This window comes from Arachis ipaensis, chromosome B09 (assembly GCF_000816755.2).
Source record: "Arachis ipaensis cultivar K30076 chromosome B09, Araip1.1, whole genome shotgun sequence".
Taxonomy (NCBI): Eukaryota; Viridiplantae; Streptophyta; class Magnoliopsida; order Fabales; family Fabaceae; genus Arachis; species Arachis ipaensis.
Window position 1 is genome coordinate 146,580,192 of NC_029793.2, and position 20,933 is coordinate 146,601,124.

A 20,933-nucleotide genomic window follows, 5' to 3' on the forward strand; every position below is an offset into this window, starting at 1 on the left:
GCGGGTACGGGTGGGTGGGCTTTGAGAATATGGATGCTATTTGGCTGCAGATTTCTGCGGCCATTGAACCTGCTTCATCCGACCTAGATTGAGCAGATTTCATGCTTATTCTTCTTCGCGGACCTATTGCGCCTAGAACCGAGAGTTTCTGCTCTCTATTTCTATCCTTAATGAATCTTAACTCTTAAAATATTGTTTTTTTAAATATGATATTTGAATAGATAATATTGGCAAAAATTTTGTTCCACATAAAAAAGCACGGATGGGAAAATGACATTGTACCACCCCATAATGTCTTATTAAGCCAAACATAGCACTAAAATGATGCCAAGATGGATAAATATGATGACCTCCTACATCCGGAGACTGGAGACAAAAACGTGCATGTGAACAAGCTAAGCTAAACCTGATGCCAAAATTCATTCATCAAAGCAACTTACCTCAATCTTTACTTCTTAAAGAAGCCAATCGGAGTCGGATCAACTAAATAATACCTTAAAGAAATCTTATTGCAGTAATGCTTCCTAGTGAGTAGTGAGTCATACAGGAGTATGTACGGATGATGCAATTTTAGTCTTTGGATAAATAATATAGTGTGTAGTGATCCCACAAAAAGAAAAATAAAAGATAAACAGACAGGATCGGCATGTGGAAAAGGATGAACTATTTACACACAAATGACACAAGGAATACAGTGAAATCGTTCTGTTATGTCCTGCCCACAGAATGAAATGAATAACGAAACCAGAGAGTGGGTTTTATTTGTTGATCACTGTGTAAGAAACATTAGTTTGAGGCATTGAATGGGCAATCTTTTCCTTTACCCGGTGATGTCACAGTCCCTTCAGCTAGCACTCACTGCAGATTTGTCACTGCTCCCCTTCCCCTTGGTTAGCTCGGCATTGTTATCCTCGTCACTTTCGTCCTCTACAAGAGAAGCCTTCTGCCTCAGCTCTTTAACTTTCAGGAATTCATCATAGTGGGCCTTTCTCTGCTCTTTAAAACTCAAATTCTTATCTGTTTCAGAATCCCAGCCAAGGGAAAAAAAATTTCAGGTTACAATAGATAAAGTAATCAATCAGTTAAAACACACACACACACACACATATAGCCCAGAGGGGATCAAGAAATGAAATGCCCAAAAGAAGCTCTTGGTAAGGGTCAAATGCACCAACTTGTAATCAAGCATTTCTTATAGCTGTCTTTGCAACAAAGTTAAATTAAAATAAAATATTGGTGATAAATATGATGTCCAGTAACATACAATTCTTGATTTACCGAAGTTTTGAAATTGGATACAGCAACTAGCAGCTTGCTATGCTTGTGCAGTGCCAGCCACATCTATTACATGTCGTAATTGATTATACATATTAAGGTGATAGGGTAAACTATAGAAAGATTTGAATTATTTGGATTGGAAATTGAATATCAATACGGAATCTCACTAATAAAAAGCACAAGCAGATAGAAAAAGTGATGGTTGCAATAAAATGGATAGAAGGTTCATATCTTTGTCACAACAAATGAAGATTTAATATTACCATCATCATCTTGTTCCATTGCTTCTGCCTCATCCTCTGACGACGTCCAGCCATCAGACTCCTTTGTGCCTTTTCTGCTACCAGAAGCCGCATCATCAAAGGCTGATACGGCATTTGTTTCACAATGTTCACCATCAACACATTCCTCAAAGCTTCCTCTTATGGGAGATGGAGAATCTAAAAGATTTGGTTGTTCATATCAAATGTAGCCGCACATAAGTGACTTTTAATCTAGACTGAGACATGCTTGAGATAACATTAAAACCACCAAAAAAAATTTAGGATCCATTTCAAACTTCCTTAACAGTTAGTTATGTTTTTAGAATAACAGATGCAATATTAAAGTAGAAGAATATTTCTTCTCTAATATCAAACAGTTCGATTCATGTAACTAACCCCACATAGTGGGACAAGACGTTGTTGTTGTAATATCAAACGGTTTAACCAATTCTGCTATGCAAGAAAGTGATAAAGAAAATGCAAAATTTTAACAGTGTTCTTTCCATGCCTTCATCATCAATCATAGGGTGATACGGAGTCTTCGGCTCAGTAATTTTCTGCCTCACGGGTTTGGTTGATTCAATTTCTACAATGTTAGCCTCATCCCATCTTACACGTGATCTGCAATGTGATAACAAATGAAATATTCAAGATATTCAGACTTAGCCATTCATTCCACATGAACAGAATTCTTAGCTCACCAGATACACAAATTACAGTAATCCAAAGAATTCAACTTAAATTTCATTTCCCACATTAAATAAGAAAATTAACGAAAAAGGAAGATTGGTAGTAGTACTTCATTTTGGTAGATGAATGGGTTCTTCAAACGCCAAATGCATGCAGTTATTCCCCGAAGTGAACTGGTAAACCCGAAGAACAAAAACCAGTTTATATGTTAATACCCTGACATTCAAAAACACAAACTTTGACGAGATAAAATAACGTAAAATAAAGAGAGAGCATGCAGAAGCAATGAAGAAATAACACCCTGGACAAGTTAAAGAATGTCCACAACCACTACAAACATATAAACACTGATTATTTGATCTTGCAGCAGCAAATGGTGAACACATGGAAACCCAACCATACCAAAAACTATGAGGCCAAGTCTGATCACCTAACTTGGATAATTACTTCTACGAGGAACAACAGTGTGAATGTATATAGACATAAAGATGAAATATATGAACTGGATCAATTATATCATATATATAAAAAGAAAGCTAAATAACAAACTGGCAGTGAATATTAGTGAAACGAATACAAGAAAATTAGATTGACAAGTTGATGTGCAAACAGAAACCGAAGGGTGAAGAAAACCAGACATAAATTGAGAGCTGCTACTACAATGGAAGTATAAATGATTTACAAGTTTCTACTACTCTACTGTGGCAGCCATAGTGGTTAAAAGAAAATACAGCCTTTGACAATGCAACACTCTTATATATGAAACTTTTACTATTCTCAAGATCTTAGTCCAAGATGAAGTTGGAAAACTACACTACCATCAATTTATAATATCTTGCATTCATAATATCTCAAACAAACTCTTCCAGGTAAGAAACGCAGTTAATAGCCATTCTAACAGAATTCAATACCAAAACATTACCAAGGCAAAACACTAGACATCATATCCCATGCTGGCAAAAAGGATTACATTTCATGAGGGTAATATACAGTCCAACCCTAAAGGGCAAACCTTTGGGGTAGTGCACAGTTCATTGATAAGATGCTTGCATTTCACAAAATTAAAGAGCGAGAAAACAAAATATTATCACATAAATCACAAAGCAATTGAATAACACAGAAATGCAGAATATCCCAATGAAACATGAAACTGTGGCAAGAATGAACAAGAAAAAGCATGCAAGCATATTCAAACAAGCCAATTCCATTTCAATTTGCAGGGCGCCGCACAATGGTAAAATTCCATAATCATGAGTCCAGTTAACATAATAAGCAAATGGCAATTGCTTCATTGTCGAAACAAGTACGGTGTTAGGCACCGATTTAACACATTTGAATGATTACCCTAATCACGATCTAGCTTACAGAAAAAGTAGGAAAAGACAAAGCAACATAAAGAGGGAAAAATCAATTGTAGATCGGGCGGAGATAAAACCTCACTTAGAAGTTTGGTTGAATAAAATCTGAGGATCAAGTAGAGAGCATCCCCAGACAGCGGCTAAAATGATAAAGGCAAAACATGAAGTAGCATTTTTTCTCGCATTTTCTCGGGAAACAAACTGCTGGAGAGAGAGAGAGAGAAAAGTTTTTAGTTTTTAGTTTTACCTGAAAATTGAAATTGCGGGGATTAGGTGGAACCACTTCCTTTGCACATGCCAATAAAAGTATAAAACAGTTGTCATATTAGTTACAAAAATAATTACATAAGGCTAATTTTTTAGGAATTATCATATAGATCTATATAAAAAGAGAATTATCAATTATTAAATTTTTTAAAATGATAAGAATTAAAAAAGTGAATCAATAATGTATTCAATTCAATCCACTAATAATTATAAGATGAGAACTCATGTGCAGTCGACTTTATCTAAAGTTGATAACTGACTGCTGTTGAATAAAAATTTAGTCAAATCAATCAAATTATCTAACAATTTTCAATTATCAACTTTACATAAAATCTAAAGAATTTGAGTTTCCACCTAATTATAAACAAAATGTATGAAATATATACGCCTGAGAATATCAAATAATATTTATTATATTTTTTTCATCTAATAGTCTTATATTTACACTTTTTTTTATTAAAAACATAGCAGTTCTCAAAAATAAAATTTGCTTGATGAGAAAGAAATGACAGCCGTGTTAACTAAATTAAATTGGTTTTGTTTTGTATTCCATGAAAAGCGAAAGTGCGGCGTTCAGTTCAGCATGCATTTTGATATAAATATGACAACTACTTCCTTCCTTCCTTCGTTCCTACTTCCCTGATCCTATGAAATTGGTCAAAAACCCAAACACAACAAACTTGAATAAAAAAGAAAGGAGCTATGCTTGAATCCAAATTCAAACCTAAACCATTACACTTGCAATTCTTGCTCATGCTCATTCTCATTCTCCATCAGCATGGCAATGGCACAGAGGCACAGTCCCCGCTCCAGCCGATGAAACCGCTTTCCTCCAACGACAACCCCTGGGACCCTTCAACCTTCCTCTTCATCGCCACCATCCTCGGAACCTTCATATTCCTCGCCGCGTTCGTAGCCTTCCTCCGCCGCTGCACAGAGCCATACTTTACTCAACAACAGAGCAATATCACACACTTGCCCTGTTCCTGCTGCAACGGCGGCATCAGCCCCGACATCCTCGAAACCTTCCCCATCGTGTTCTATTCCAGCATCAAGGACCTCAGAATCCGCAAAGAAGCTCCGCTAGAGTGTGCCGTCTGCCTCACCGAGTTCACCGGCAACGACACTCTTCGGTTGCTTCCACACTGCAACCACGTGTTCCACCCTCCCTGCATCGACGCCTGGCTCTCTTCCCACGTCACCTGCCCCGTTTGCCGCGCCAATCTCAACCAATATCCCTCCCAAGTCGCCATTTCGGTGATAACACAATTGAGCGGCGAGGGAGAAGAAGAACACGAAGAAGACGGTTCTGGAAACAGAGCAGAACAGAGCGTGGGTGGCGAGAGCATAATTGAGGGGAGCCCGTTGGCGCGTGACGCGAGTGAGGGACAGCGGAACAACGAAGAAGATAAAGGGATGCCGGAAAGAGCGGCAAAAGGGAAGCTTGGTGGGAAGGGGAGGGTTCTGAAGAGGTCGAATACGACGGGGCACTCGGTGGTGGAGGCAGGAGAGTGTATGGAGAGGTATACGCTGAGGTTGCCGGAGGATGTGAGGAGGTACATTATGGTGAACCATGGGGTGATGATGACGCAGCGTTCGGCGAGCTACAACGCGGCGGAGTGTTCGAAGAAAGGATTGTGTTGGAGTGACACGGAAGGAGGTAGCAGCAGAGGTAAGAAGGGTCAGAGCTCTGTTAGAGGGAAGGGAAGAGTATGGAAGAATAATGGAGGGCAGTGAGTAGTGAGAGTATCAATTTCTGCTCATGCTGCTCTCTCTGTGAACACCCATGGTAGCCACATTATGAATCAACTATGTTTTTTTTAAGAAAAGTATAGATAGAGAATGAAAATATAAAGAATGAATATATTGGATGTTCATTTGTGTGCAGATAGTTATTCTAATATTAATATTTAAGTGAGTAATTTAAAAGTATAGTGTGTTTTGATTTGATTAGTGGTTGTTCATATTGTTCAAAAAAAATTATTGGTTATTTATATAATTTTTTTTTATTATTTTAATTTTTTTAGTCGAATCATATATTTTTTGTTTTTGGATATATTCGCTTTTAATAGCTTACTGATATTGAACGGTAGCAATTAGCAAACATGTACAAATATGAATGCCAGAAAAGATAAGAGAAAGCAATATATATCTTTTTGTTCCATTTGTGGAAATGTTTACGGTGCACTATTTTCTGGATTTAATTTGTAGACATTATTGGCCTACAAAAATCTTCGCTAATCCCTTAATTTAACTTGATTAAGGTGCGATTAATGTAAGATTTGAGTTGCTATAATAACATTTTTTGGATAAAATTTGATGGGTGGTTTAGTTTGGAATAGAAAAGAATAAAGAAAAATTATTTACATTAGTAAGAATGTTTAACGCTGAAAATTTAAGTAAAGATACAATTATGTGAAGTTATAAAATTAGATAGTTAAATTTAGTTAAATAATGACAGATTTGATTACATTTTTATTTAATAATTTTGACGTATTTTTAGGGTTAAGTATGGTTCGGTTTGGTTTGAATTTGTATTTTTTTATATATGTATCCGAACCAAACCAAACCGATTAAGAACGGATTGGTTCGATTCGGATAATTGGATACCAGAAATTCATAAAAAAAAACAAAATTTTTATCTTAAAAATTCAACAAGTACAATAAAATAAGGGTGTTCGCGGTGCGGTTTGGTTCGGTTTTAAGGGAAAAAGTCATCCGATCCGAACGCTTAATTTATATGCGGTGCGGTTTGGATTGAATGAAATTTTTTTGGAAATCCGATCCGATCCAATTCGATTACAAGTGGTTTAGATCGGTTTGGATTTACGGTTTTTAAAATAAAAAATTTAAATACATATAACAAGTCTCAACATCAAATTTTAAATAATCAACAATGACATAACAAGTCTTAACAATATCTTAAAAAGCCAACGATAACATAACAATAGAAATAAAATTATAGGTTAGTTAAAATAAATAAATAAATAACATTTTCAACATAAAATATTTATTAAATAATAATAATACATGAATAATAGAAAAATGTATAACAAATTGAACATGTTATAAGTATAATTGTAAACATAATAATAAAATATTAATATTATGGCACATTGTGCGGTTTGGATTGGATTGGAATGGTTATGAAAAGTAGATCCGAAATCCAATCCAATCCAGTGGTTTATAAAAAATAAAATCCAATCAAATCCGAATTAGTGCGGTTTTAATCGGTTTTCGGTTTGGATCGGATTAGATGAGCGGTTTAATTTGGATCGGTTTGGATTTGAACACCCCTACAATAAAACATATAACATCAATAGAAATAATCCAAACATGTTAAACATCAAATACATTAAAAACTAAACTCATTAAAATCTAAACATATTAAAATTAATGGAAAAGCCATATATATATTTTTTATTTTTTTATTTAATTATTATATGATTGGGTTCACGGGTTGCTTCGGGTTCCGCACCCCCAAAACCAATACCCGAACCAATCACTAATAAAATTATCGGTTTGGTTCGGGTTGAACCCGATTACCCGTTGATTTCAGAACCAATTTAATTGGTTTGATTCGGATTCGAACGGATAATCGGGTACCCGCTATCCGTGCTCACCCCTACATATTTTAAGTATAAAATCTTTTTATATGGCAAATTAGCAGTGCAATTAGGTATTTTTAAACATAAAGCAAATAAATCTTTAAAAAAACTAACTAAAAGCTGAAAATAAAATGACAACTAACATTATTATAAAAATTGGTGGAAACTTAAGTGCAGTCGACTTCACGTGAAATTGATACCTGAGAGCCATTAGATTAAATGTTATCAACTTCTCCTGGAGTCGACCTCACCTGAATTTTTATCATGAAAATTATTTTGACACAAAAATGTTTGGTGTATTTTACTTTTCGCGGGAGACTACGAGATCCAGAAGGTTCGAGTGATGTTCAAAGTTGCAATCAAGTGAGTATTATATGTCATAATGAAGGGAGCATGTATCTTCTTGCAGATTGTAGTAGAATTATAAATGCATCAAACAAACAGAAAATGAGTGTCCCATGTATATACGTGGTTGCAATTTCGCAATGTGGATAAGGTGAATTGACCACGTGCTTATCTCATTGAGAATGACAGGGAGCAATGCATGCCATGTTGCTTCATTTGAAGAATAGAAACACTAACAAATACCATTTCATGGCGTAACAAAGTGGTTATCGTGCTGCAAGGCCGATACGTGGGTCAAGAAGACGGCGAAGAAGTTGCACGTGAAGGTGTTGGTTAAGATGGTTAACTTCCAAGATGTGATGTCCCTACATGCTTTACATGGATTTGAAGGACAAGAAGGTTGCGGTGCTAAAGGAGACCAAGAAGAGGCTCGAGAAGAAGTTCAAGACTGGCAAAAATCTTTGGTTCTTTACCAAGTTCAGATTCTAAGCATTTCGAAAAACAGTGTCGTTTTCATTTTAGTTTTCTTTGAAAATTTTTTGCTATTACTTTTGGGATTTTTTGTGTTGTGAGTTTATTCACGATAATAATTTTGTTTGGATTTTAATAGTTTCAGTTTTGAGATTATATTTTTCAAGTAAATATATGGTTGTTGAATCTATTTGTCTTAAATATTTAATTTAGTTTAATCAGAAAAAAATAACTTAATAATAAATAGAGTAATTTTAGCACCAAATTAAAGAGAAGAAGAAGAATTAGGATTATATAATGAAAAATAGATCAAATTGGGTCTAATTGTAGTCTAGCTATATTAATTATTCATTGCACACTCTAATATGGTACAGAAGAGCCACATCATAAGAATTGAGTCACCACCAAAAAGAAGTCCAAGGACTATTATGGTATTCGAAACTCAATCTAAAAGATCATTATAATAAAATTGGAAATTCTCAGGACCAGCAAATATATTAAGATTTAACCATCATTCAGCCAGTATGCATTTTTATGCTGATATTTTTTTTTGTGTATTTGTTTTCTATTTGTTAAGTTTGCATCCATTTTTATTAACATGTTTATGCTGGTTGTTTGCTAGCCCAAAAGTTAAAAAACTGCTGACTCCCTAGCAGTGCTCTAATAAAATTTTAAGAACTAAGTTAGATAATTATGTGAATCTCAAAAACTATTACTAGAATTTACTTCATAGCATTACAAAGGTGAAAGGTCTAGGTAGAAGTAGAACCTCCTAGTTTTATTTAATTGTTTATTATATGTAGAATTAGTTAAAGAATACCATAATAGCTCTAGTTAAAAGTAAGGCAAATCCTTGAATTAAATGATGTTTTTTTTCTATTAGTTGTTTATAGTATTTTTTAGTCTAAGAAATTAATAATTAATTTGTTGTGGATTAAAACTTTATTTGAGAGTTTATCATTGACCAATAAATTGCAATATGCATAAAATCGAAATTAGTGTGGGTTTTATTGTTTTTCCAGTGGGTTTTTTTTGTCAGGATTGGTGTGGGTCTTAACCTTTGTTTTCCAAGTGCAAAAAAAAGAACGTTTTGTTTTTATTAACCCTATAGGATGTAGTTAGGGTTTTTACTTCAAAAAGTCCCACCATTATCCAATGAAGAAGAATATTCCGCTTGCCAAAAGGACTTCCTAACGTAGTTAATAAACATATAAGACACACAAGGTCTGTCTAAAAGGACCAAAAAAAAAAAAACTTAGGAAGCTCAATCCAAAAAAAAAGCTCAAGAAGTTGCTATTACTAGTATGAAGTTCCAAAGACCACTTTAATAGTGCTTAAAAAGTCAATATTGTGGTGAATAAACTATCATGACCAAAATTACATGCGATCCCATCCGGTTGCACTTTGATTTCTATATATTCATTCAATTCCCTAAAAGCTGTACTTGTGTTTGGTCAACGATCAAAATGCAACATTCTGATGAGTTCAAGATATAATAATAATAGCACTAGTACTAATTCCCATGCTAATTAGCTATCTTCCTTTATGATTCCTAGGGGATCGGTCAAACTAAATCTCTATAGAACTGATGAGATTTTAGGGTGTAAAATTCTGTGGTCACTGATGATCAAACTAGGGTGAATTGAATAGAGCATCATATAAGAATATAAACACTGTATCATATACATTCTTCTAGGGAAAAAAAATGAAATATCATATGATCACATGATAGAAACACACATCAAGACAAATGGCTTAATCCAAAAACAAATTAAAGGAGTACTTGCAAACTTTATTCCCTTTTTTCTAGTTATCTATTATCTGCATAATCCATAACCAGCTTCACCTACCTTGCCCTACATATATATGCCATAAAAATTGACAACAAAAAGTAATTATATTAATGGGTAAAATATATTTTTTGTCTCTGAAGTTTAGCAAAAATTTTAAAAATACCCTTAAGTTTTATTTTGTTTTAATTTTGTCCTAGAAGTTTTCGATTTGCATCAAATATACCCTTAACGGCTAAATTCTCAAAAAAATTAAGACAAATCTAACAATAATGCATGAAAACTATGCTTGATTTGCTTGTGTTGAGGGTTGTTCTTATGAAATTGTTGTTGAATTGGTCTTAAATTTTTTGAAAAATTAGCAGTTCGGGGTATATTTGATGCAAATCGAAAACTTTTAGGACAAAATAAAACTTAGAGGTATTTTTGAAACTTTTGTCAAACTTCAGACAAAAAATATACTTTACCCTATATTAAATAACACTACACATATATATATGTACCCCAAAATCTAGAAAGGAAATAATAAAGATGACTAACTCTTAATTTATGTATGCATAAGGGATCCAGGAGGATCAATTATGAAGACGGTTTGGTCCTGAAGGAACCAGCCGGTGTGAAACTGCATGAATTTGCTTCTTGTTCTTGGACTTGGAATTCAAAGAGGAAAGAATAGCAGAATAACTTTGCATAAACATGGAGGAATGCTTTTTCTCTTCTGCTCTCCTATTCCAATCAACATGATGATCATTGATTAAACGAGAGGTTGATCCTTGCAACAATATAGACAGCACAAATATGATGAGAAGCAGAAAAAGGATTGAACGTCTTGGAACTCCCATCATAACCCTGGTCTGAAAAGGAGAGACTATAGAATGAAGAAATTTATTATTATTGCTTCTAAGAATACTTGAATGAAGCCTAAGGCAAGCTGGCGAGTCTATAATAATAAGTAAGCAATATAGACATATTAATTACAAGGTGTGAATTCATGAATAAAATAGTTTTCAATCGTTGAGAAAGATGATTTGTTGCTAAGCACATTATGCGACTCACGCACGTATGCCAAATGCCAGAGGTTGACTTTGCTCAAACCAGACAAGTGGCTACGTAATTAAGTGATAGAAGAAATTATTATTAGTTTCTTAATTATGAAACACTCAGATGGATTTTCTGTGCATGTTGGTAAATAAAGAATATTTCATATGCTTCTCACCATTATTGTTAGGGATATAAGTATAATTTGTCAATAATTTTCTGTGAGAGAGAATTTTATTTGAAAATAAGGCGTCAATTGACCTCACAAGTTTGTTTTCAAACTAAGCAATATGTAATCAATAGGAAATTATGCCAACCCATTAAATATTATACGAGTTTAATTTTGATGGACTGACTTACTCAGTTGTGCAATCATAACTGTTCTTTTAGATTATTTATGCTGTCAATGTAAAACAGTTTTACATATTGCATCAAAATTAATTTTTTATTATATATGAAAAAACTCCATTTCATCAATTGATCTCATAATGATAAGTTTCCTTTCAATATTCAACTGTGCCTAGCTAGCTATTAGGATTACCATGCCAAATTTCAATGCGTACTAAACAAGAAAATGAGATAGGCTTAAGATTCTTAAATAGTGATAAATCTAACCCGGTACCACCACCAAGAGAAGTCTGCTTGGTGCAGGCTGCTTCTTAAAATAAAATGAGTGACATAAATGCTGATTCAAGAATGGGAACAAAAGTTGATGAATTTTTTTTACTTATTGAATACATTATATTCCACGGACAAATCCACACGCAATTTCGATTGACCGAATCAAACTCTTAATTGAATAAAATAGTTTACTTGACTTTACGGCTAGACAAGGTTATAATAAAAAAGGTTAATTCCGAATGTCCCTGTCTCCCTCTATTTTAGCATTGCAGAAAACTGAAACCAAACAAGTCCATTACTGGATATTCCCAAAAGAGAACTCCGTAGGCAGTGCAAAGATTTAACAAGGAATCAGGTAGAGTGTAGACTGTGGGGTAGTTCTAACTATTGGAGCATCTAATCCACTCAAAGAAAGATGAGTAAAAATGACATTCACATCATCCAAGGCATCACAGCATCCCCTCTCAATTATCAAATCACATCAGTTACTTGGAACTTCCATCAAGCAGTTTTCAAGTAAAAGAAGCAATGCAAAGTTCATCACAGATACTTCTAAGTTCTAACCCTTCGTTTATTCTTGCCATCGTATCAAATATTAATACAGAAAGACCACTACTTGGCCCAAGATATGCTCCCAAATGTTATTGATCTGTTGCTGTTAACTAATATACATATTATGGAGGAAAAAGAAAGATATCACTCAAACTTATCACTAGTAATTCCTTACTTATTGATCTTAGACTTAACATTCCAACAAAGCATGAATAGCATAGCACAAAAAGTAAACCAGTCTCATATTTTCTAAGGCTTCTCAGCAACCCCTTTTCCATTTACTCATCTTTATGAGCATCAACATGAGAGGGAGTTTCAGAGTGGGCAGCTTCAGTAGGCTTAGAATCAACATCCAAATCCCGTGCAGTTTGTTTGATGGTACCGACCTTAACATACTTGGTCATAAACTTGTATTCCCAGTCTTGTAAGGCTTCAATCTCGAAAGGGCCAAGCCCAGAAATATCCCCAGTGAGGTCTTTGTCTTCAAAAGACATCTTAGCGAGAGCTCTGCTGGCATCCTTGCCTGCAAAAAGAGCATAGGGTCCACCGGGTCCGTAAAACATCCTGCAATCCAAAAACAGGGATTAAACTAGGTTTGACCAAAGGTCAACTCACAATTTCAGAGTTGAAGAAAAAAGAAAGGTACCTGCTTTGGGAGACATCATAGATCTGACCTTTGATGGCCATGAGAAGGGGCTTCTCGGGATCGGTGCCATCGTAGGCCTTGAGCTCCTCCTCAGTTACCTCACCAATCTGGACTGGCGGCTTCAGAGGTGGCATCTGCTCCTCTTCCATATCCCTCTCCCCGTGGCGCCGATAGTCCTCGTATGCTGGCGACCCGAACATCACCGAAACCACGTAGTAAACGGCAAAGAGGAGCGCCACCAGCGTGAAGAAAGTGGCCGGAGCTAGGCCTGTGTAGGCCACGATGGCCTCCTTCACCGTCTCCCATATTTGCTGCACTTCCATGCCTCCTTCTTCTCTCTCTTCTCACTTCTACAGACCCAACCACAGACCAGAGCGATTATTTTTGTTTTTGCCTTTTTATAATAAAATAATACAAAATCAAATATTAGTACTATTATTAACTATTGAGTCCTGCTACAAACATTTTTTTTAACCAACTCTAACTAAATTTACATAAGTCTAACAAAAAAATTATGCGCATAGGATCATTTGTTTTTTTTGCTTTTTCGCATGGTTTAAGTTCATGCATTTTTGTTAGATAATACAAAAATTTATTGATATAAAATTTTACTCATATAATATAAAATTTTTTACACAATACACAAATTTGTATCGCAAATAAAATTTGTTAGTTAGATAAATTAATGTTCTGAATATGTAGTTTCTTAAAAAATTTTATATTGTGCAAAAATTTCTATAATGTAAGTAAAAAATTTTTATTATACACTAAAATTTTTATGCTGTGTGTATATTATTAGTTGAGTATCAATGTTTTAGTTACGTAGAGTTTTTAAAAAAAATTTGTATTATGCACTAAATTTTATGTGTTGTGTACAAAAATTTATGTGATATACATATTTTGTTGGTTGAGTGTCAATATTTTAAACATGTAATTTTTAAAATTTTTTGTGTTGTACATCAATATTTCCGTGTTCTAATTTTCTATATATGTATAAGAGAAAAAAAGTCAAGAAGACGACAACAAAAAATGATGATGAAAAAGGATGAGAAGAAAAAAGAATGAGGAGAAGGAATCAAATAAGAGAATAAGAAGACGACGACGTTAAAAAAGAAGAACATGATGTTGAAGAAGTACAAGACGTAGACGATAATGCCGACCGATGATGACGACGTTGTCCAAGAAGAAAAAAAAAGAGTATTTATCCATTTTGGTTTTCAAAAAATTTTAGACCAAATACTTTAGTCTCCAACTAAAATTAATTACTCGATTGGTCCCTAATAATTAATTCCATCGGTCACTTAGACAAAATGGTCGCTGACAACTCTAACAGGGGACAAAATGGTCCCTGACTCCTCTGTTCAAAAACGACACCATTTTCCCCCAATTTCTATCATATCTCGCATAATCCTAACATTCATACTCTCCTTCTTCACCTTTATAGTCTTTTTCTCCATCTTTTTCTTCTTCCTCTTCAGCTCTAAAATCAAGTCATGGTGTAATTGTCACGTGTGTTGCACTTATCTTAACATGTCATATACCAGTAATACCACACACTTCCCAAATCTCTATGATTGGTACATCTATCTCTTCGCACTTTACTCACCAAAAGCATCCACTTTCATGTCCTCGATAACAGCATCCCCTCCAATCCCGACAACATCCACCACATCCTCAAGACCAAGTTCCACAACTACTCCAAGGGCACACTTATCTCCACTCTCCGGCAAGCAATATAGATTGTTGGATACTAGGACATCATGAGAAGATTTTTCTTCGATATCATATGCAAATTCTCATTTGGAATCAACCCTGAATGCTTCATTCCTTCTCTTCAGGAGTCCAAGCTGACAGACAGCTTTGACCTCGCATCCAAGCTATCAGTACAGCGAGTAATGTCGCCATCGCCGCTCATATGAAAACTGAAGTAATTACTGAATATTAATTCGGAGAAAAAACTGAATGAAGATATCAGAGCGGTGGACAATGTGTCCATGGAGATGATAGCTAGGGCAGAGGAGGAGGGAGATGGCGACAACGACGACGACGACGGGTCTTAACAAATCGGACATTCGAACTCGCTATCTAGATTTATGGGATCTATCGAAGATGACAAGTACTTGAGAGACATAGTCATTAGTTTCCTGAGTATGAATTGGTTGAGAACAAGTTGATAATTTTTCTTCTTGTGAACATTGAAGTTACAGAGCGTGCATTGTGTAGTTTGAAGTTGCAGTATTAGACTGTTAAAGTTATGCGAGATATGATGGAAATTGGAGGAAAATAGTATCGTTTTCGAACAGAGGGCGTTAGGGATCATTTTGTCTCCTGTTAGAGTTATCAGAAACTATTTTGTTTTTTATTAGAGTTGACAGAGTAAAGGAACTAAGTGACTGACGGAGTTAATTATTAAGAATCAATCGAGTAATTAATTTTAGTTAAGGACTAAAATGTCTGGTCCAAAATTCTTCGAGAACTAAAATTGACAAATACTCAAAAGAAAATGACAACAACAATAATTAAAAAAAGAGAAAGAGAAAAAAGAATAGGAAAAAGAAAAAAGAAAACAGTAGCACAATTTGTACATACGTATGCTTGAAAAAGCGCACTGAGATTTAATTAAAGAGGAATGCTAGGGAGCCAACAGAATTTGTAATGTATAGCTATCAATTAGCCATCATCAATATTTTTAATGTTATGAGATGACATCTAATGGTGTAGGATTATTCATTTTTCTTTTGATAGTTAAATGCTATCCAGATTTCAATAAAAGTGCTGCCCCTTAGACTTTCTCTTAATTAAATACTTGGTTTAAAAAAATTTGGATACCTAGCTTTATTATATTACCTTTGCCGTTTTTGGGAGTTGGTCAAAAGTCGATATAGTTATCAAATTATCATTTTTTTTTTCTGGAGGGAAAATTTTTATTTTGAAATTGCGATATTAGACTATCACTATCTTATGATCAGTCTAATAAGTTCTAACTTAAGCTCCATGAACATGATGCACGTGCTTTCCAATGCATTTCTCATCTGTTTTCTCTTTGATGAACATGATTCAAAGATACCATCCACTCGCCGCAAAATCTCATCTAATATATCACTCTCAGAAGCTCCCGTCTCTTGATTCCACATATACTAATCAAGAGTGCCAAACGGATTATGTCCAGTGTAATATTACTCATTGGTAACATCATGCATTCCATATTTTCAATCAGCCATAGTTAACAACGTGACTTACACTTAGAGCATTGAACATTTATTATTCCTATGTACAGTTACAAACTTACAATATTCAGTTAACACCTTCTAGAGGGTATCGACACATTCATCTTAACAATTCAGCTTTTGTTTATTTCATCTACAACTAAGGGAGCAGAATACTAAACAACAGAAAATGTTACAGACATCTGTAACAACCGCATCACTCACTATATTAACATACCACTTTTGACTCTGCTTAGAGTGCAAGGGACCTGACCTCATCTGCTTTCCACAGCCCCTCCTCGTACTTGTACCACCTAACCAGCCCTTCATCAGTTCTTGTGCGATTGCACATGATGCAGTTGTCGTCCATGCACGTGATGAATTCGCGCAGCCGAGAAGCCTTCCGTCGGATACTCTGATCAATTTCTTTGACAACTCTTTTATGCTGAGGAGGTGGAACGGCTTCCATCAAGATGCAATGTGATATGTTGAGCACTTCTAAATGTTGCAAGCCATCTAGGATCACAATAAGAACATCCTTATACAGCATTGAACATCGAAGGCTCAAGACTTTCAATTTCGGAAGAAACTTAGCAAGAGATGAAGCGAAGTAAATGTCGCATGGCCCCATGATCTTTAGTTCACTGAAGTTCTTGCAGTGATTTGAGATTTCTTCCAGAAGATATGGGGGATTCGCTATGCTAGGCATTGTCAAAGACTCGAGATCTTTCCAGCCGCGAATAGCCTTGCACATTCCTGTTTTCTTAATTCTGTTCCATGCTGGCAGAACAAGCCGTCGGAGTTTTGGGCACCTGCAAAAGGGATCAAGACAATTAACTAATCAGGGAACTGCACATGCATTCTCCATTTTGAAGGACTGTCATAGTTCGGTAACTGAAGACACAAAAAAAAACAAAGAAAAAAAGGGAATGGAAGTAAACTACTCTATTTTGTAAGTTTTGCTAACAGTTTATTACTTTTCAGATACATTCCAGCACAGGAGGGAAAGAATAAACAAGAAAGTCTGATGAAAAGCTAGTTTCAAAAAATTATTGTTTTAGCAACAAGCAACGTTGGCTTTACAATCAATTCATAAAATATGTCAGCATATCATCAAACTTTAAGTTATAAGAATTAATTATCATATATATAGAATCATAGAGAATATGGACTTATATGTTTACATAAAGAGAATGTTGAAATTACCTTTCAGCAGTGTATGTCAACTGTTCATCACTCACATACAAGTTGAAGTGAAATATCAAAGTCATTATACTCTGCCTGCTAAGACTCAAGGAAATCTTCAATAAACGGGTTAATTTCCTGTCAGACCGTCCATCAACATAAACAAATGGCTCCAATGGAATCTTGATGAAATTAGATTTTAACATTGACAAATCAAGTGTCTTCCAAAGAAGTGGATCGCAGCAAGCCATACGCCACGCACTACAAACATGAGCTATGCCAGCCGTTAACTCAAAGATGTCGAGCAGCTGAAAAATTTTCACCAAAATATCTATGTCCAGATCCTCCCATCTCCTTATGCTATAATCACCATCTTCCATTATGCCAATTTCCTAAGATTCTTACTGAATTTCAATCTATAAAAAAAATACCAACAACTAGTTCAAACCACTAAATTGAAAAAGTATATAGGAGAACATATAAACAAAAATATACATATTTATAAATAAACAAAGTGGGACAACAATTAACAGCATCAACACATTGTCAAATATTTGGTTGTCTTCGGCAGTGTAGTTAAAGGTGGCAAAAGGCATGATGTTATTTATGCATCTTAAGTTTAAGTTTAATTAGGTTAACTGTGATTTATTTATGTATTTATATGAAGTAGCATGACATATATATTTATGAAAATGTCATTGTGGAGGATCTTATGATCCATGTTATGTTCCACATTTTACGTGTTTGCATCCCCCTCAATCCAATGTAAAATCATAATCTTAGCTAATAGCAACCTCGAATATCACAAATGTTCATAGATAACAGAGGATGCAATGTACTAAGATGATCAAAAGGGACAAACCATAAAAACTAAGAAAGATGTAGGTAGATTCCATTTCCTAAGAATCATATCAAGGCACTAGCTTTTCATTTACACAAAGGAGGATTTAATCCAGAAAGTGCTCTGTTAATTGTTATTATACTCTCAAGTCCTAAGAACCACCCTACCTACAATTTCAAATTACAAGACAACTTTGGTTGTTATTATTCAAGAAATTAGCAGAAGTGATACTGGTTCGATATCACTGAATCACAGAATCAACTTGTATCCAAATTCCCCCCTGATTAAAATAGATCCTTGACTCAACCAATCTCAAGTCGCAAATCTGGTATGGGTATGGGTATGAGTATAGGGCTAGTTTTGGAAAAAAGAAGTACCTCATCTTCAGTAATTGAAAATGAAATGAGTGAGAAATGAAGAATTGATAAGAAAGAACAAGAGAATACCAACTGCCACATTCAATTGAGATTCTCTGCACCAGATCTCAAAAGTTGGAAATCCAAAACAGAACAAGTCCATAACCAAATACCACCGCTACTCTGATTAACCAAATCTAAGAAATCCAGAATTCGAAATGAAAACAAAAGGAGACATGGAAGTTCAAACAATTATGGGTGGATCATTCTAGATGGAGATCTCCAATTTCCTCCAGTTTCTTTAAAAAAAATTTCCGTCGACATAAGTAGTTTGATAGGCAGAAAAGAGAAAAGAGAAAAGAGAGAGGGAGTAGATACCATGAGACAAGAGAAGCAGTGTGCGATGGTGATGAGATTGGCGTCGTCGTCCTTGTTGAGTAGCAGTGTTGAGGATGAACAAGTGCAAAGGTTTTGAGGTGTCCATGTTTTTTTTTTCTTTTTTGTTTGGGGGGTTTTTGTAATTTGCTAATTTATATTATTCAGACATGTAAGTAGAAAATGGCAAAATGGCAATAAAGTCCAGATTCGAAGGGCTGGATGAAATTTACCGAAAGAGGCTTGGCTTTTTTAGTTTCTGACATGGAAACGTCGGGTTAGTTTTGGGGCTGACAGGAAATACGAGTGACAAGTGTTGCCTGCCAGTTGCTCTCTCTCTCTCTCACGTGAGAACTGAGATGAGATGTGATGACCGTAGCCAGTTAGGTAGGTAGGTAGCTGAAACATGTTACTCATTGGATTTGATTTGTTTCCACTTTTGATGTAAATATTTCTGCTGCTTATAAAATATTGAGAAAAAGACAAATAGATCTCTAACATTTTGTCTTGCAGATATTTTTGTCCTTTACCATTGAAAAATACTTTTAAGTCTTTGACCTTCATAAAATTTGGACGGATCAGTCCCTCCGTCCAAATGCCTCCGTCAGGGACTAATCTGTCCAAGTATTGTGAAGGTCGGGGATTTAAAAATATTTTTTAATGGTTAGGAACGAAAATGTCTGCGGAACAAAAAGTGAGAGAGTTATTTGTCATTTTCTCTAAAATATTTGATTTTGGAATTCACTCATATATATTAATACATATGCCCTTAATATTAATACTCACATTAGGAATTTATCTCATCATTTCTTAAAAAAACCTAAAATTTTGAGAGAGGAAAATGGGTTAATTGAAGAGTACATTAGCATTTTTTAATGTTAGTATTTGTTAACGAAGTGCTAATCTAGATTTTAAGTTGACTTAGATTTTGGCTTTTGAGAGGATTAAAGGTGAATTTTTAATTTGACAATGATCTAAAATTCTAAATAAATAAATTGGTGGTGGAGTAGGATCGAAGTATGTATACTTAAGGTAAGTATAGTATCCTTTGTTTATAGTGTAAGGCAGGGAATATATATATAAAAAAAAAACATGTTTATTTCGTGCCATATTTACAAATGATTCGATATTGATTTAGTTTGGTGGTCTCAAGAGATGTTTTTGAGCTACTTGAAACAAAAACAAAAGTCAGCTCCCTTTCTTAGGCCAGACAGTATTACTGTATTACTAACATATCAGGAATAGACACGTGGAACAAAGATACCCAAACTCCTTGTAATGGTTCGCAAACTCTGATCTTGAATGAGATAATGATAACCACCAAAAATATTGCCCTCTCAGGTAAAGATATAGACATCGTCTCTACTCTCTTACACTTTCAAACTCGGCAAACAAGATGTAATCTATAACGAAAAGTACGGGGAGCCAATGGAATATCTGTACAATAAAGGTTTAGGGAGTATTAAAGATATAACTATTAGTGTTACCTTTTTCTATCAGCGTAAGCTTCTGGAATAAGTGGTATCATAACATGGTATTAGACTTCTAGATCCAAAAGGTCATGAATTCGATCCTTGGTAAACTCCAAAATCAACTTGATGTTTATTATCCCTAACGAGTTCAAGTCTCCTATCTTTGGTTAAAAAAATAAATAAAATAAAATTTACGAATTCATCCGCAATTCCACTTTGTTCTCTTGATGGTGAAGAGCGCAGACTAAGATGAAGAATTTGTATGACTATATTATTATTTTGGGTTTATAATATATTTTTTTTTGGTGACTATTGGGTTTATAATATGTGTTACTTACTTTATTGGTTGGAAAAAAAATATTTTAATATTGTTAAAACATTAGTCAATGACCAAAATACAATCCACCAATCACGTGTTGATTATTCTAGTTTGATAAGACTTCACTTTTTCAATTTTTTTATTATTTTATTATAAAATTAATAGAAATTTAATTCTATTATTTTGAATGTTTATTATTTATAAAGCTTACATTTTTATTAATTTTATAATAAAATAATGAAATAGAAACAA

General features: G+C 34.5%; 5 protein-coding genes across 5 annotated transcripts in view; 1 reads left to right on the top strand and 4 right to left on the bottom strand.

The window, feature by feature from the left end:
• LOC107617563 (3-hexulose-6-phosphate isomerase) overlaps window positions 1-404 on the bottom strand; it is a 1,236-nt gene extending 832 nt beyond the window's left edge. The window contains exon 1 of the mRNA XM_016319341.2: window positions 3-404. Coding sequence (XP_016174827.1) covers window positions 3-103 — 101 coding nt within the window. The 5' untranslated portion in view covers window positions 104-404. The remainder of the gene's footprint in view (window positions 1-2) is intronic.
• On the bottom strand, window positions 633-3,829 carry LOC107617562 (protein phosphatase inhibitor 2). Its single transcript, XM_016319340.2, has 5 exons — window positions 3,667-3,829; window positions 2,341-2,404; window positions 2,050-2,162; window positions 1,542-1,718; window positions 633-1,017 (listed from the first exon to the last, which is right to left on the bottom strand). The coding sequence occupies exons 2-5, from the start codon at window positions 2,343-2,345 to the stop codon at window positions 845-847; spliced, it is 468 nt and encodes a 155-aa protein (XP_016174826.1). The 5' UTR covers window positions 2,346-2,404; window positions 3,667-3,829; the 3' UTR covers window positions 633-844.
• On the top strand, window positions 4,673-5,593 carry LOC110266990 (E3 ubiquitin-protein ligase ATL6-like). The gene has a single exon (XM_021112106.1). It carries the CDS (start codon window positions 4,673-4,675, stop codon window positions 5,591-5,593), a length of 921 nt encoding a protein of 306 aa, XP_020967765.1.
• Window positions 12,170-13,319, bottom strand: LOC107617561 (membrane steroid-binding protein 2). Its single transcript, XM_016319338.2, has 2 exons — window positions 12,928-13,319; window positions 12,170-12,845 (listed from the first exon to the last, which is right to left on the bottom strand). The coding sequence occupies exons 1-2, from the start codon at window positions 13,248-13,250 to the stop codon at window positions 12,560-12,562; spliced, it is 609 nt and encodes a 202-aa protein (XP_016174824.1). The 5' UTR covers window positions 13,251-13,319; the 3' UTR covers window positions 12,170-12,559.
• On the bottom strand, window positions 16,099-19,087 carry LOC107619200 (F-box/LRR-repeat protein At3g48880). Its single transcript, XM_016321440.2, has 3 exons — window positions 18,894-19,087; window positions 17,340-17,734; window positions 16,099-16,945 (listed from the first exon to the last, which is right to left on the bottom strand). Exons 2-3 carry the CDS (start codon window positions 17,696-17,698, stop codon window positions 16,387-16,389), a joined length of 918 nt encoding a protein of 305 aa, XP_016176926.1. The 5' UTR covers window positions 17,699-17,734; window positions 18,894-19,087; the 3' UTR covers window positions 16,099-16,386.